Source organism: Peromyscus californicus, unplaced genomic scaffold (genome assembly GCF_007827085.1).
Source record: "Peromyscus californicus insignis strain IS unplaced genomic scaffold, ASM782708v3 Scaffold_2__1_contigs__length_46816999, whole genome shotgun sequence".
Taxonomy (NCBI): Eukaryota; Metazoa; Chordata; class Mammalia; order Rodentia; family Cricetidae; genus Peromyscus; species Peromyscus californicus.
In genome coordinates, this window is record NW_026294540.1 from 30,570,819 (window position 1) to 30,586,446 (window position 15,628).

The window sequence follows — 15,628 nt, forward strand, 5'->3', positions numbered from 1 at the left end:
CCTAATCTAACCTGTAGTTGAATCATTGTTCCCTGGATAGGAAGAAAAGTAATGGTTACAAGGAATCCTTGAAAGCTTGAGGTATGTGGTTGACAGTAAATTCGGACACTGGGAAGGTGCCTATATTCCCTGGTAAGTGCAAGTAAAGGAAGAAGCTCAGTCTAGGTTATAATGAAAACTAAGGAGTACAATGCACTGTCTGCCTTGCTTAACAGTCCATCTTAGTAGCACAGTCTCACAAAGCCTACTTTAACCATCTTGAGTGATGCTACCCTACCTATTTATTTATTCCAGGTGCCCCTCATGTAGCTTCCCTGCTCTGTTAGACACTGATGTGAAGAGGTTCAGCTGCCCGAATCCTCGCTGCCGAAAGGTAAGGGAGACAGTTTTTTTCTAACATATTGCTTGAATTTTGGTACTTTGCACTATTTGATGACCTGTATAGTTTATGTTCTATCTGCATACTGATGCATGAGATCAGTTTGCCTGTTCCTTTTCATGAAGCAGGTGATGATCAGTGCTTTGTATGATAGTTAGCATGGTTAGAGATGAGATTGCTTTTGGGATTCCATTTCCAAAGCTCAAGATCTCATTTCTATGTCATTTTATAAAGACAGGTACTCTGATACAAAATGTGAAGGGTTTTAATTTTCTTCTGCTGTGTCATATTTCTTGCTTGCTCTTTTCCCTGGTCTATGCTCAAATGCAGCACATACACACATATACTTCCTGCCACTTTCAAAGTCCAAGTGACACTTACTTGATTGAAGAACTAAGCACCGTGTTAGCATATGTCATATCTGGTAGTTTCACTTGATTCTTCTCTCATAATAATCAGTCATTTCAGGAGAGGCCAGAGCTGTGTAGTCACCTCACTGCTGAAAGTCCTTTAATAAGACTTCTACTCTAAGAATGTCTTAAAATTTACCAACTATTTATAAACTACTTAGGAGTTCTAATAGACATTGCCTTCCATCTAGACAGATGTGTTTTTGGCCATGTTAGAAAACTACATGATCAGAGTTGAGTATTGCCTTGCTTTGGGAATAGTGAAAAAACTCTAAGGTAAAGGTTGGAAAAGGAAAAAGATACTAATAAACTAAAACTTTACTTCATTGTTTTAATATTAATATTTCTGTGTGAAACCTGTATGCATTCTTGAAGTTGATATAGCCATTTTGTAAGTTGTTCCTACTTCAGGCTGTTGCTGTACAGTGCTGGCCTCTTGGAATAGGAAAGCACAGTAAGATGTTTCTGTGGGTGTCTGGTGTGTCAGGCACTGGAGCATGAGCAGGTGATGCCTGAGCTAAGACAGAGAAATAAAAACATAACTAAAGTAAGTGAAGGGTGAAGGAATGTTCTAGCCAAGAAGTAGCATCAGCCTGGACGTTGGCTGGTGTCATGAGCTGGGTCAGAGCAGGCATTGCATCCTGAGTGAGGGAGAGGCAAAGCATCGGGAAGACCTTCTTGGCTGGTAAGAAGCATACAGCAAGTTGTCCTCTGATCTCTGTGCACATGATGCTGTGGCACATGTGCCCACATACATACACAAAGTAAATACAAATATTTAAAAAATGAGCCTGGAGAGAGGGCTCAGCAATTAAGAACATTTACTGGGAAGGTGTTCAGTTCCCAGCACCTACATGGCAGCTCACAACTATTTGTAACTCCAATACTAGGTAATCCAATGCCCTTCTAAACTCTTTAAGCACCAGATACACACACAGTGCACAGACATAAATGCAGGCAAACTATTCATACACATTTAAAAAAGGGAGAAAGAAAGAACAAACAAAATATGGTGGTCTGTATCTTTGATCCCAGCACTCAGGAAGCAGAGGCAAACAGATAGATCTCTGTGAGTTAAAGGCCAGTCTGATCTACATAGTTCCTGTTCAGCCAGGGGCTACACTGTAAGAACCCCCGTTTTTTTTCTTATGTGAAACATCTATAAAATTCAGTGGATATTTTCAGCAGAAACCTTGCAAACAAGGAAGTCTGGTAGCTTAAAGTGCTGAAAGAAACCGAAAAGGACCACACACCCTTAATTCCAGTACTCGGGAGTCAGAGGCAGGAGGATTAATATGAGTTTCAGGCTAGCCTGTTCTACATAGCAAGTTCCAGACCACCTAAGGCTACCTAGTGAGACACTATCTTTAAAAAAATAAAAATCAATAAAAAATTTTAAAAATGAAGAAAAAAGCAAGGCTTGGGAAGATAGCACAACCAGTAAAGTACTTGCTACATTAGTATGAGGTCCTGCGTTCACTTCCAGGTATGGTGCCTCACACTACAATGTCAGCACTGGGAGGCAGAAATTGACTCTCATCAGTGAGTACAAGTCCCAGCAAGAGACCCTTTCTTTAAAACCAAGGTAAATGGCTCCTGAGGAACAACACCCCAGTTTGGCCTGACATCTGTATGTATACTTTTACACATACATGAATATGCACACACATATACAAAAAAGAAGGGGAAGGAGAAACCAGATGTGTTCCTGTAATCCCGGTATTTGGGAACAAAGACTAAATAGCAACCCAAATGCATATAAAATTTTAGTCTATTTTTAAGTAACCATATCTTTTTCTTTTAATTATTAAAATTGCATTTGTTTGTGTGTGCACATGGGTCTATTGTGTTTCTGTATGCACACATGGAAGTCAGGGGGCAGCTTGTGGGAATGGATTCTCTCTTTATATTATATGGAACCCAGGAATCAAACTCAAGTCATCAGACTTAGAAGTTAACACTTAAACCCACAGAGCCATCTGTTGAGCCTAAAAGACTGTACTTTGAATTTTGATCTTTTGTCAGGCTAGTAATATATGATGATAATACTCTTCTAATATGATGCTGAGCAGCAACATCAAGCTACAATTACTAGTCAGCCACAAATCCACAAGTAAACAATAGGCATTCTATATTGTACTGTGTTGCTAAGCTTTGGTGTTTTGGAGGTTAGGTGTATCAAATACATTTTCAGCTCACAGTGGGCTTATTGATATAAAACTTCATTGTATGTTAGGGGGAATTTGTGTGGACATAAAGAATTCTGTAATGTGGTTATATGTAAATAGTGTAGGGTTTGAAAGACAAAAAACATAAAAACTTCAAAAGTACTAATGGATTCATAACAACAAAACATTGTAATTTGTGAAGTCAGTCGACAGTGGGTGGATGTAAGAAAGTAGAATGTATACAGTTAAAGTTATTATCAGCCTAAAAGATTATGCTCAGAGAAGACTGCTGTAGATAATATGCAAAAGAAAACGGAGAAAAAAGAGATGTTGGTATAAAAAAAAAATCCAAGCATAAAGGAATGCAGGAAACAAGGGACCAAAAAAGCTACGCAACAAAAAACAGTGGCAGGAGCCAGGAGGCAGAGCCAGGCGTATCTCTTTGAGTTCGAGACCGGCCTGGTCTACAGACAGAGAAACCCTGTCTCAGAGGAAAAAAAAAAAAGAAAAGAAGAAGTGGCAGTAAAGTTCCCCTTTACTGGTGATACTTTAAGTGCAGCATGGAATAAATTCTTGAACTAAAGACATGCAGGGTAACTAGGAAGGTTTTAAATCAGGCTCTGGGGTATGCTATCTACAAAAGCCTGTACTGGGTTTGTGAATACATGCTGGCTGAAGGTAAAAGGAAAGGTATTAAATAGAAATGATAACCAAGAGAGCAGGTTGGCCATACTTCTACAAAAGAGACTTAAAAACTGTCAAGTGAAAAAAAAAAAAGGAAATGATATTGTGATAAAAAGGGTCAGCACTCCAGGAAGATAAAACAGTTATAAATACATGATCAGCCTGCGTATCCATGGAATCTGTAGCCATGGATTCAGCCAACCACAGATAAAAATACCTGAGGGGAAAATGGTTTCTGCTTTAAACATGTGTAGACCTTTTGTCATTCTTCCCTAAATGGTATTGTATAATAGTCACATAGAAGAGGCTGTTTCAAGTGTATGGGAGGATGTGCATGGGTTATGCAAATACTGTTGCAATTTCTATAAGGGACTAGAGTGTCAGCAGATTTGGGTATTCAAGGGGGTTATTAATTACTTTTCCATTGCTATGATAAAACACCAAGGTACCTTATAGAAGGAAGAGTTTATTTGGGCTTACGGTTTTAGAGTGACAAAATTCCATAATGGCAAGGAGGTATGGTGGCAAAAGCAGGAAACTGACAGATCACATCTTTAACAGCAAGCATGAAGCAGAAAGATCAGACTAGGAGTATAGGGTAAGCCTATATGATCTCAAAGCCACCCCCAGTAATGTACTTCCTCCAGCAAGGCTGCACCTCCTAACCTCCCCCAAGCAACACCACTGCGGGAACCAAGTGTTCAAATGCCTGAGCCATTGGAGCAATATTGTCATTCAGACCACACAGGAAGCATGGATCCAGTCACCTATAGATATCAAGAGATGACTGACTGACTATATGCACCCATTGTTAATGTATCCAGACATGTAAAGCAGACATTAATAGAACTGAAAGAAGTAATGGATTGTAATACACAAACAGTAGAAGATCTATGACAGATAGAGCAGCCCAATAGAAGACTGAAAAAGCAGCAAACTTCAGTGACATTATAGACCAAGTGGACCTAACAGATAAATACAGCAGAACATTCTGCCTCTTAACAGCAAAAGAACTCTTTGTAAGCACACATGATGCTTTCTCCAGGATAGAATGGTATCTGTTCTAACCACAGTGGAGTGAAACTAGAAATCACTAGCAGAAAGAATACAGGAAAATTCAAATATATGGAAAGTTGTGTGTGTGTTCTGTTTTTGTTTTTGGCTGAGATCAAGAACAAGGTAAGTTGTCCACTGTAGCTGGAAGTTTCTCCAGTCCTGCCCAGCCCAGAGGTCAGGACAGATCTCTCCCACCCAAATCCCGCAGCTGCTTAGTCAAAAGCAGAGGCTATATTATTTACAAACTGTATGGCCTATGGGTCAGGCTTCTTGTTAGCTAGCTCTTATAACTTAACTCAACCCATTTCTATTAATCTATATGTTGCCGAGTGGCCATGCCTGTTTACTGGCATCTTGTTGCTCCTTGGGCGACAGGCTGGCATCTGCCCCACTCTCCTTTCTTCTTAAGTGTTTCTGTTGTGTTTGGCCTTGCGCAAGGCAGAATGTCATGGAAGAAGCTTGTGGCAGAACAAAAGCAATCAGTCACCTCATAGCTAGGAATCTAGAAGAGACAGAATTCCACAGTCGTTTCTGTGATATCAACTGTACACATATGCTCTAATATCTCCCACTTCCAGTAACACAAAAATTTAATATGTAGTCTTTGCGGGGTAGGCATCCAATAGCCAATGTGTAACACCAGTCCTTTCTACTTCTTCTCAACATGACACCAGAAGCCCTAGCTCAAACATTTAAGGGGGGGGGGGGGCAGATAATCATACCAGAAAGGGGGAATGTTATCTAATCACAGATGATTTGGTTTTTGTTTTGATTTAGTTTTGGGTTTTTGCAGTGCTGGGGGTGGAACCTAGAGCCTCACGTGTACTATCTTGAGAAATAGCAAAGCTGTCTCACATTTTTCAATTTCAAAGCATGTTACAAAACTACAGTAATTAAAACTGTAGTATTAACATGAGGACAGATGTGTAGACTAATAGAACATAGTAGAGAACTCAGAAGTAAATCTGTGCATTTGTGATCAACTAGTTTTTGACAAGTTTGGCTACTACACCAAAGGGGAAGGGATAGTCTTCAGTAAATGGTGCTGAAAAGATTGGGTGTACCCATGCAAAAGAATGAATCCAGCTCTTAACCTTAAACCATTTACAAAAATCAACATGAAGTGGCCTGTATATTTCTTGAAATTTTTTTATTTTAGCATGTGTGCTTGCAGGTGTGCATATGTTACAGCGCATGTATACAGGTCAAACTGAGGATGTTAGGGCTAAAGAGATGGCTCAGCTATTACAAGCACTTGCTGCTCTCTCAAAGGACCCAGGTTTGGTTCCTAGCATCTATATGATGGCCATCCTTGACTTCAGTTCTAGGGAATCCGATGCCCTCTCCTGAGTTCTACGTGGAGGCAAAACACTCACATTTTAAATAAAAAGAAACATTTTATTTATTTAATTTTATATGTACCGGGTCCCCTGGAACTGGAGTTACAGACAGTTGTGAGTTGGCATGTGGGTCCTAGAAATTGAACCAGGTCATCTGGAAAAGCAGTCAGTGCTCTTAACCACTGGGCCATCTCTCCAACCCCCGTAAATCTTTTTTTGAAAGAAAGAAAAAAAAAAAAAACTCAGACTGTTAGGCCTGTGTCTGAGTGCCTCTTTCTACTGAGCCATCTCACTGGTACTAGATTGCAAATTTTTTGGTTTTGTTTTCCAAGACAAGGTTTTTTTCTATGTGTCCCTGTGTGTCCTGGAACTTGCTCTGTAGACCAGGCTGGCCTTGAACTCTAAAATCTGCCTGCCTCTGCCTCCCAAGAGCTGGGATTAAAGGTGTGCACCACCACCACCACCACCACCACCACCACCACCCCAGCAGGACTGTAGATCTAAACTTAATGATCTGAAACCTTAACACTCTAAGAGCAAAACAGGAGAAACTTTCCAACATTGCTAATCTCTTGGTAATGATTTCCTGGAGATAACAGTAAAAAGAAAGCAGCAAAAGTAAAAATAGACAGGTGGATAGCATCAAACTAAAGATTTCTACACCTCAAAGGAAACAGAGTGGAAAGACAGCCTATGGAAAGGAACCCACACTCTTTGATGCCTCAGAAAACAAACCCCATGTTTGTTGAAGCATTAACCATCATTACCATGAAGCAGAAACCATTGAATGACTGTCACAGTCAGTATAATGAGATCCTGTCTACCTTGAGAAAGAAATCCTGTTCTGCTATACAACATGGATATGTTTTGAGGATATCAAATTAGCTACTCCCAGATAGGCAGATACTTCATGATTCCACTCATGCAGTTTTTAAAGCAACCAGATGCAAGCAGCAGGAATTTGAATAGTAATTGCCAGGTCTAGGAAGAGGAGAACTAAAGAATTTCTATGCAGTGAATAGTTTAAATCCAGCCAGATCTTATGATACAACACTTTCTTACAGTGAACAGTTCATAATGGGTGTCATTTTAAGTTTTGTCACAGTTTTTGCAGAGGGCAAGGCACGTAGTTCACTTTCTGTTCCCCTGCTAAGATAGAAGTGCACCATGATCAAGAAATGGCTCTGGTGCTACTGGTGATCAAGTTTGTCCCAGCACCAGCTTCAGAGCTCAAGGACCAGAACTGGCTGGGAGTTTTGAGAAGAGGATCCTAGTTTAGGGTTATAAGTTACAGGTTGAAAGCAAGGAAGATGAGTCTTCTGCTTTGATCCACTGCATAAATGATGGTAGGGGTGTCTCAGAGGATTTCAGCAGAAAAAACAAGTTGATGTTGCTTTGAACATGTTAAAGTATCTAGTCTGTTTGTATTCCCCAGTTCCTGGCATGCAGAAGGGTACTCAAGTGTACATTTTTGAAGTGACAAGGCTGGAGAAAGAGTTTGGAGTCTGGAGTTTGATGCAGCTTTGGAAAGGACAGTAGCCCAGTAGGGAGATGGTTACAGTGCAAATGTTGTTGGGTGGTTCTCAGAGCATCCTTCTGCCTATTCATCTTGTTTACAGTACTGACAGTGAAGAGAATACAGCACAGGGTGTTACAGCTTCCAGGATCTTCTGCTTCAGAATTTAACCTTTACCTATGAATAATGGCTCTCATGTTCTAGGTTCCTTTTTTGTTCTTTGTGGATGGGGTCTATGGGGGATAAAATAAAAACCAAGCCCATAATGAATGCAGAGAAGTGTCCATGCCAAGGCTGTCTTGTGTGAGCTGTAGAATAAGGTACCACTAGATGGCACTAGTACTCCACAAGAAGGATCCCTCTCCCCTTTGGGTATTTCCAAAGTAGATGTGTGGGCACAGCTGTCTTGTAAGCAGAATTGACAAAATTCTTTCAGATTAGTGCTGAAGCAAACCACTGCATATATTCAGAACTTCGCTGCAGAGATGGCTGTACTGTTAGGACGTCTGCCTTTTCCTCTGTATTTGCCCTAATTCTCTAGGTGACATTCTTTCTCTCCAGCAGGATGGCTAAACTGACAGTTAATCCTTAAGGATTTTGCATGTGTAAAAAATGAGCCACAAGCTAATTTTGGCCCATGTAAGACCAAAGGCATCTGCTTTCTCATTTCGGTGTTTGCCAGTAACCTACACTCTAGTTGGATTTCCAGGAACCTGTCACTCTGGGATAAGGCATTTATAGTGAGGTGTTATCTGAAAGAGGGTTAATGCCCACATCCCTGAAGACTGAAACTGTGTTCTGTGAAATAGGTTGAGTTTCATAGATGTGATGGAATGCTTGTCTGGACCTTCAGTTCCCTGGTATGCTCTCAAAGCATTGTTCACCATGCTGCTTTCAGCAATGGATAAGGGTGTGTTTGGTATGGAGTGGAAGAAGGGTAGGTTTTGGCGGGTTCTGAGATGGTTTCAAATATTCTGTGGAATATTTTTTCTTAGGTTCAGACATTTCCCGTTGAGTCTTTTTCTACCTTCTTGGAGCTACAGCTCTGCTATATGCTCCACAGTATACATTCTTAGAAAATTGGCCAGGGTCATGAGGTAGAGATTCACTAGTCCTGCTAAGGAAGGAAAGACAGACAGTATAAAGAGTTGAATGAAAAAAACATGAAGAAAATCTTATCTGGGATTTTTTAGTGGACACCAAGAATGTGAATAGGTTGTGTAACCACCCGTCTCTGCCCAAGATCACTTGGGTTTGGTTTATTTGTCCATTCCACCTACAAACCCTTTTCCCTGCTTATCTTTTTTTTTTTTAAGGTTGTCAGCCCCCATCCCATCTACTAGTCTTCAGTGCTCTTAACTATGTCTATGAAAATAACCAAAAATCACATCTGCAGTAAAGCAGTTTGTTAAAAACTAGGCGTCTGCAGCTGCCTGCAGTAGCTGAATGGCTGTGTGGAGAGAATGTAAATTAATCTGCCCAGCTGTCATTGCCAGGACAGCTCCAGCTGTGATAGTAGGCCATTGGCACTTACTAACCACACTTTAGTGGGGGAATCTAGTTAGTGTGCTGACTCCTAGACAAACCAAGCCTTCACGCTATCCAGAGCTGATGAAGCCTGGTCTTCATGTTCCCTCTATCAGAGAGAACCTTTAATCAGGAAGTTACATTGACATTAATCAAATGTCTTGGTGACAGAAAGATTGCTAAGCCTGTAGGTGAGGACTCACTTCATACTACGTAATTGGAGTCAGAAAGGGAGGGGTTAGAATAGGAAGTCCTTGTTATGAATGTGGCCTGCCCTTCCTGCAGTTTCCAGAGAGGTCCCACTGAAGAACTTCAGGTCTCTGAGGATGTGGTGATACTGTGCTCCCTGCATGTCCATCGTGGATGGAACAGAGCTCTTGATTCAGTGCTGGTCACCACAGAGACTATGCTAAATGGACACTGAAGCTTGGCTTAAGGTGATGGATAGTGATAGAGCTAAGAATCCAAAGGAAAGCCCAGGGTCTGTCCCAAGGGCCATCACTGGGAGCCATCCTTCCATCAGACATGCCCCAGAGCCAGCACAGTAGCCAGGGATTTCAGAGTTGCACTGGTTTTGTTCTAATGTTTTTGTCACGTTCCACTTGTAATTCTCTGTAGCAAGAGCTGGAGAGATGGCTCAGTAGTTAAGAGCACTTGCTGCTCTTGAAAAGGACCTGAATTCAGTTCCTAGTGTACCTTAAAACTGTTCTTAATTCCAGTTCCAGTGATCTGGTGCCCTCTTCTGGCCTCCATGGGCACCAAGCACACATGCAGTGTATATACATATCTGTGGACAAAATATTCATATGCATAAAATAAAAACAAATCCTAAATTCTCTGTAGGAACAGTATCATGCATCTGTTCTTCATGGGCTTCTTGACCTGGCATGATCTTGTAAGCATGTCCGTTAACTTTAAATGCTATCTTAGCCCCTGAAACAGCTCTTTATATAGCCCAGAAGGGCCTTGAACTTGCCTCAACTTCCTAAGTGCTAGGATTATAGGCCTGTGTTACCAAAATTAATGGGGGAAGACTACAACTTCCTGAGCTAGGGATATAACTAAGGAATAAAATGCTTCCCCAGCACAGGTAAGCCTGCAGGTTCAATCACCAACACTGAAAAAAGGAAAGGAGATGAAGGGCAGATGTGACTCCTCCCAACTCCCCATCCACTGCCCAGGCTCCAAGAAGGGCCTAGTACTGCCCAGGGACAGCTTTGTCCTAAGGAAGACTGCCTATGGACTGTTACATTTTACACATTTTGTTTTTGCACTTCTTTACACAGCTCTGTTGTCTCCCTCCTCTCTCGCATTGCTCATTTGTTTCCCACTGGTATCCAGAAAGATTGGAATTTCGGGGAATGATGCTCCCAGACAGCATAGGAAGGGCCTAAAAGGAAAGTTCACAGCACACTTTGCTAGAGAACTCAGAATTAGTTAAAAGTAAAGATAAGATGTGTTTGTCTGTGTGACTTGTTGGTCACATTTTTTACTTAATGGGAGACCATGGCCCTTACTTGGAGTCCAGGCTACTTCCCTGCCCTGCATTAGGGGTCCTCCAAGTCAGGGCTGCTATTGTCTACTGTTCTTGAGGCAGAACATACCTGCCACCTCTTGGTTTTGCATTGTGCTACTTACAGAAAAAGACTGAATTTTTATCAGGCTTTTTGCTCTATTGAAATAGAAACTGCTCCTCTTTGAGTGGCTTTGTGGCCACTGGTTTAGCTTTGCTTATTAGACTCATCACAGCCCCATCTCATTTGCATAATCTACCAGAATCATAAACTTCTAGAGGCTTGTTCTAGAGACAGAACACCAGTTTGTTTAGTCACTTACTATGTTTTGCGTAAAGTTATTTAATGGAATTTTTCTGTTTATGGCTTAACTGAAAGAAAAATGTGTTTGTCTTTTTTTTAAATCTCTCAAGAACTGATAATCGGCAAACTCTTTATAAAACAGTGATTTATCCCATCTTATCTTCACACTAATTGTGAATTACCAGGTGTCAGCATTTTAATTTGTTTTAGTGATTTGGTTGTAATGTCCTTGAGCGAGGGCTGTGTGTGTGTGTGAGAGAGAATGCGCATGTGCGATGAGGGTGCCAAAGAGAGCATGGGCAATGGGGTCCCCTCCTTTGCATTCTCAGCACAGAGCACTGCAGGATTTCTATCTAGCTTTTCCAGGTGGAAGAGACAGTGTTGCTATGGCAATACCAAAGGCAGGAAGCCCCTCAATCCTGGAAGGGCTATGTGTATCAAGGCAAAGGACATGGGAGGGAAGTGGTAGCAAAGAGAGGGAGAGCATTTACTGAGCAAAATGAGAGCAACTCTGGGACCATAGGTGCTCTTTGTAGATTTTGCATTTACTCTGAATTCAGGATTCTTTCATGGCCTCTGACCTGTTGGTCCTCCCTGAACTAGAGACAGGAAAGAGAATGGGAACAACTGTTAACTCACTAGCACCCACACAACCCCATGACCTTCCCACAGACCACACTTTAAAAATAAATAAAGTCTCTTTCTGGCCCGCTACCCTGGCCTGGAAAACCTCACTGCCCATAACAGGGGAAGATGAAACTACATCTCACTCTGTGTGCTCTGTGTCTGCACTGCATGGTAATTGAACCCTGAGATGACTCGGTAACCTTGGTAACTCAGAGTGGTGGTGGAAAGAAACAGAATCTGATTTACTAAGGTCGGAGCCCTGAGTAAAAAAAAACACAGCTAGTGAGCAGTGCCTCTGCTAACTCAGTATATGTAGTCATGACTTCTTGGCTTGGGAGCTTGACACCATCCTTAGGCTGGAGTCCAGAGACATGTCTAATGGAGCTCTCCACTAGTGGGTGTGAGATAACTTATGCTTGGAGTCACACAGCAGCAAGTGCTATCAGTGGGAGTCAAACCTAGGGCTTCCAGTTGCTCTTTGTGTATACTTGGGATGGTTTTATTGTGTTAGTTTTCAATCTATCTTTTGGAGATAGACTGAATTGTTTGTAAATGAACCAAGTAGTCTGGAATTTGTTTCATGGTTATACAGGAAAGGATGGAAGAAGATAAAGGGAGCAGATAAGCTAGAATTGGCCATGAGTCAATCATTCGTAGCCATTAGTGGCTGGGTGTATGGGATTCTTTATATTATCAACCTTTGCATTTTTTTATCAAAAATAATTAGTATTAAACATTACTAAGTGTTGGAGGTATAGCTCGGTGGTAGAGCACTTGCCTAGCCTTGTGCAAGCCCCTGGGTTCAGGTTCTAGCACCACAGCAACTAAATTTAACACGAAGTAAACAAATCTGTATCTTCTCATTTTAGCTATGTCTGTGCCCTTGTCTGTTTTTCTTTGCTAGTATTAGTGTGCATCCCTCACAGGAACTGGAAAGACCTTACTCAAATGGCTTGGCCTAGGGCTGTTGGTCACTTTTCTGAGATGAGAAAATTGGTAATGTAACAGGAAAATGGCAGTAACTGCCTGTGAGAGGGCAAAGGGCTCATTGTCGTGAAAGAAGGAGGGTTCTGTGTCAAGTTTTTGAGAGTCTGTGTTCTTTGATCCAGTACCTGGAAGTTGGGGCAAGCAGAACCTATCAGAGCTATACCCATAGAATTCATCCTAGCCCAAAGGGTCTTAGTGTGGCCAGCAGAGAGGCTGCTGGGAAACCTGAGACCCTACATCAGTGTGGCCTTCACCTTCTCCCTTTCTTAACTATGGAGACTGGTGTGGCTACAGCTGACTGACTGGTCCATCTCCAGGGCAGCTTGCATACAATACAGGCTGTTCTACCTGAAGGCCAGAAGAGAGACAGATAAACTTTTTAGTGTCCTTCCAGCCCAAAGTCAATCAATGGTTTCTAGAAACCTAGGATTGGCATTTGCTTTTCAAAAAGAAACAGACTAAGAGTCTCTCAGATCAAATCCCAGTAGTCTCATAAAAGCACTTTTCCCCCCAATCAGAGATTCATATGAAAAGCATTTTGGCTTCAAAAGTTCTCTGTGCCTGAGAAGCTGATCCAGATTCTAGCCCAGAGCGAATAAAATATCACATTCTTTCTTTTCTTGTCTTTGACTACAGCTTGTCCTTTTGCCTTCCTCTCCTCTAACTGTCAGGCTAAAAGCACCTCTGGTTGACATAGCCCTCTCAACTCAAAGCTCTCTCACCCCATGAAAGTCTCCCCTTTGTCCTCAAGACCAGTATTCTCTTCTAGGGTCTCCTTGCTACTTCTTACCCAGATTGTGGCAGGTGCTGCCCCTCTCCACCCCACCTCCCTTGCCTCTCCTGCACAGAGGCAATGGGGCACCACAGTTACGGGAACAGTGTGGTAACAGCAGTGGTGGAAAGAACAATATAGGCCATCTCATCTAGACAGCAGTGGGAGATAGTGGGACTCCTAGGAAGAAAGGTCACTAGGATTTGATGCACTGGATGAGTAAACCACTGGTATGAGCTAGGTTTTGACCTGACTGTGGAGACAGAATTTTCCTGTGGGGCCAGAGGATCACATGAGCCAGTTTGTATTCAGAGTCAGCCAGTAGACAAGTATGACCACAGTAGAAGGAAGTAGAATTAGGCAGAGAAATAGACTCCAGATCATGGACTATCACAGTGTAGAGCAAGGAGGGTAAAGTTAGTTTTGCAGATGCCAGGAAAATATTATAGGTGTCACAGTGTGCTTTAGAGAGTAAACCTTTAACTTTGAGAGGAAGGAGTAGATAGAGACCTTCAGGGAGCCTTGTCAACATACCACAGTAGGTCATTACTGGCAGCCTGGAGACACAGTCTTGTAGTCCTTGATTAATCTCACCCTAAAGCCTATTAACAAAGCTCTGAGTAGTTTCATATCTCTTTCCCAAGAAGGCTAAGATGGAAGTGGCTGAAGAAGCACCAGTCCTTTGGATTCTGGTGAAACAAGAGGTGCCAAGAGAAGTGGCCTTGGGCCAGACAAGCCAGCCCAGGGCCATCTGGGTTACAGACCCCACATGCATGCCCAGGAGTATTGTTCTTCCTTCCTGTGGTTGTCCCTGGAGCAGATTCCTGGGCAGGTCATGTGTCCCTACAATTTTACAAGCCAGCTTGCCTTTTTTTTTTTCTTTTTCTTTTTTTGTCCTTTCGAACTTTAAATGTAAAAGAAACTGTACAAGTATCACAGTTGTGTGCTCCCCACCCCCATTTTAAAAGGCTTGTTTTCCAGCTGAAAGCATGTTGGATAAGCTTAATTTCTCTCACTCAGATAAGCTTAATTTCCCTAACTCTTGATGTGCCTACAGAGAATTGCCTAATTCTCCTTTTGCAATGTGTATGTGCAGCTGCTGGGAAGCCTGCTTTTTTTCTGTGGGCCTCTTGACAGAAATGCAAACAATTTAAGGCCCTGTGTTGCAAACTACTGCTTTATCAGCAGAAGGGCCTGGGACATTGCTGTGCTTTCCTGGGGTAGACCTATCTGCAGCGGGTGGCTGTTTTCCTGGCTTTCTGTGCTTCACAAGAGATGGGGAACCCTTGGTTCCCTCTGTCATGTGAAGCTACCTCACTGCCCAACCCCAGTCCCACTAGCTTGTGACAAGGTACTTGGGCCCAGTGATTGGAACTCTAACTTCTGGGGCATCTCTGCTTAGACCTTTCACACAAAACAAGACCTTTTCATGCCTTGTTTTATAAAAAGAACATTTCCACAAAACCAAGGCTCACCACTCTTCATAAAGGGCATGTCCATTCACAGGCAGGATAAGGAAAGAGGCCTCCAGCAGTTGGCTAGGCCTGTCTTCTTCCTTAGCAAATGCCTGGTCTAGGTTGGGGATTTAGCTCAGTGGTAGGGCCTTGCCTAGCAAGCACAAGGCCCTGGGTTCCATCCTCAGCTCCAACAAAAAAAAATTAATTGATTGATTGATTGATTGATTGATTGATTAAAATAAATAAATAAATAAACTCATTTAATTATAAAAAAAAAATGTCTGGTCTATGCCATATAGCCAAGGGTGGCTGAAGGGAGAACACTATTCTGTGGCTGCCAAAACCACAACAAATGACAGCTTTCCCCTTCTGTCATCTCTGGGCCCCAGCACTGGTCAGGCAATTCATTTTTCTACCATAAAAGGGCAATGAGATTTGTCTATAGCTGCCGTGCCTGCTGCACCATGGGGAGAAAGCAGAGACAGGCAAGAAGAGTGCTGATTAGTCCTGGTCTTACTTAGTTCAGGCTCCAGCATGACTGTGGAAGTCTGCCTGCAATAAGACTTGAGCATGGGAACAAAATGGATATGGCATTTATTTCCCTTTCTGTTCGTCCAGTGGAGCCTGCCCAGATGTTTAATGTTGACATTTGTTTCTCGTGACTTTTAGTTAGAGATGTCTAGTTTTTAAAAGAGACCTGGGAGATCATGTACCACAGATATCTTCAACGTTCTTAGCCAGTAGAAATGATCATAATTGGTAGATTTATATTAGTCACCCGACGTCTTTTGGAAAGTGTAATTTTTGTAAAGTGTAAACTGTTAAAACCCCCTGGTCTGCCGAGTGGTGGTGGTGGCGGGGGGGGGGGGGGGGGGGGGGGGGGGGGGG

General features: G+C 42.3%; 1 protein-coding gene across 4 annotated transcripts in view; it reads left to right on the plus strand.

Moving 5' to 3' along the window:
- Rnf216 (ring finger protein 216) overlaps positions 1-15,628 on the plus strand; it is a 141,838-nt gene that overhangs the window by 50,366 nt on the left and 75,844 nt on the right. For all 4 annotated transcript variants that reach the window (XM_052754156.1, XM_052754158.1, XM_052754159.1 and 1 more), the window contains exon 13: positions 295-373. In XM_052754156.1, coding sequence (XP_052610116.1) covers positions 295-373 — 79 coding nt within the window. The remainder of the gene's footprint in view (positions 1-294; positions 374-15,628) is intronic.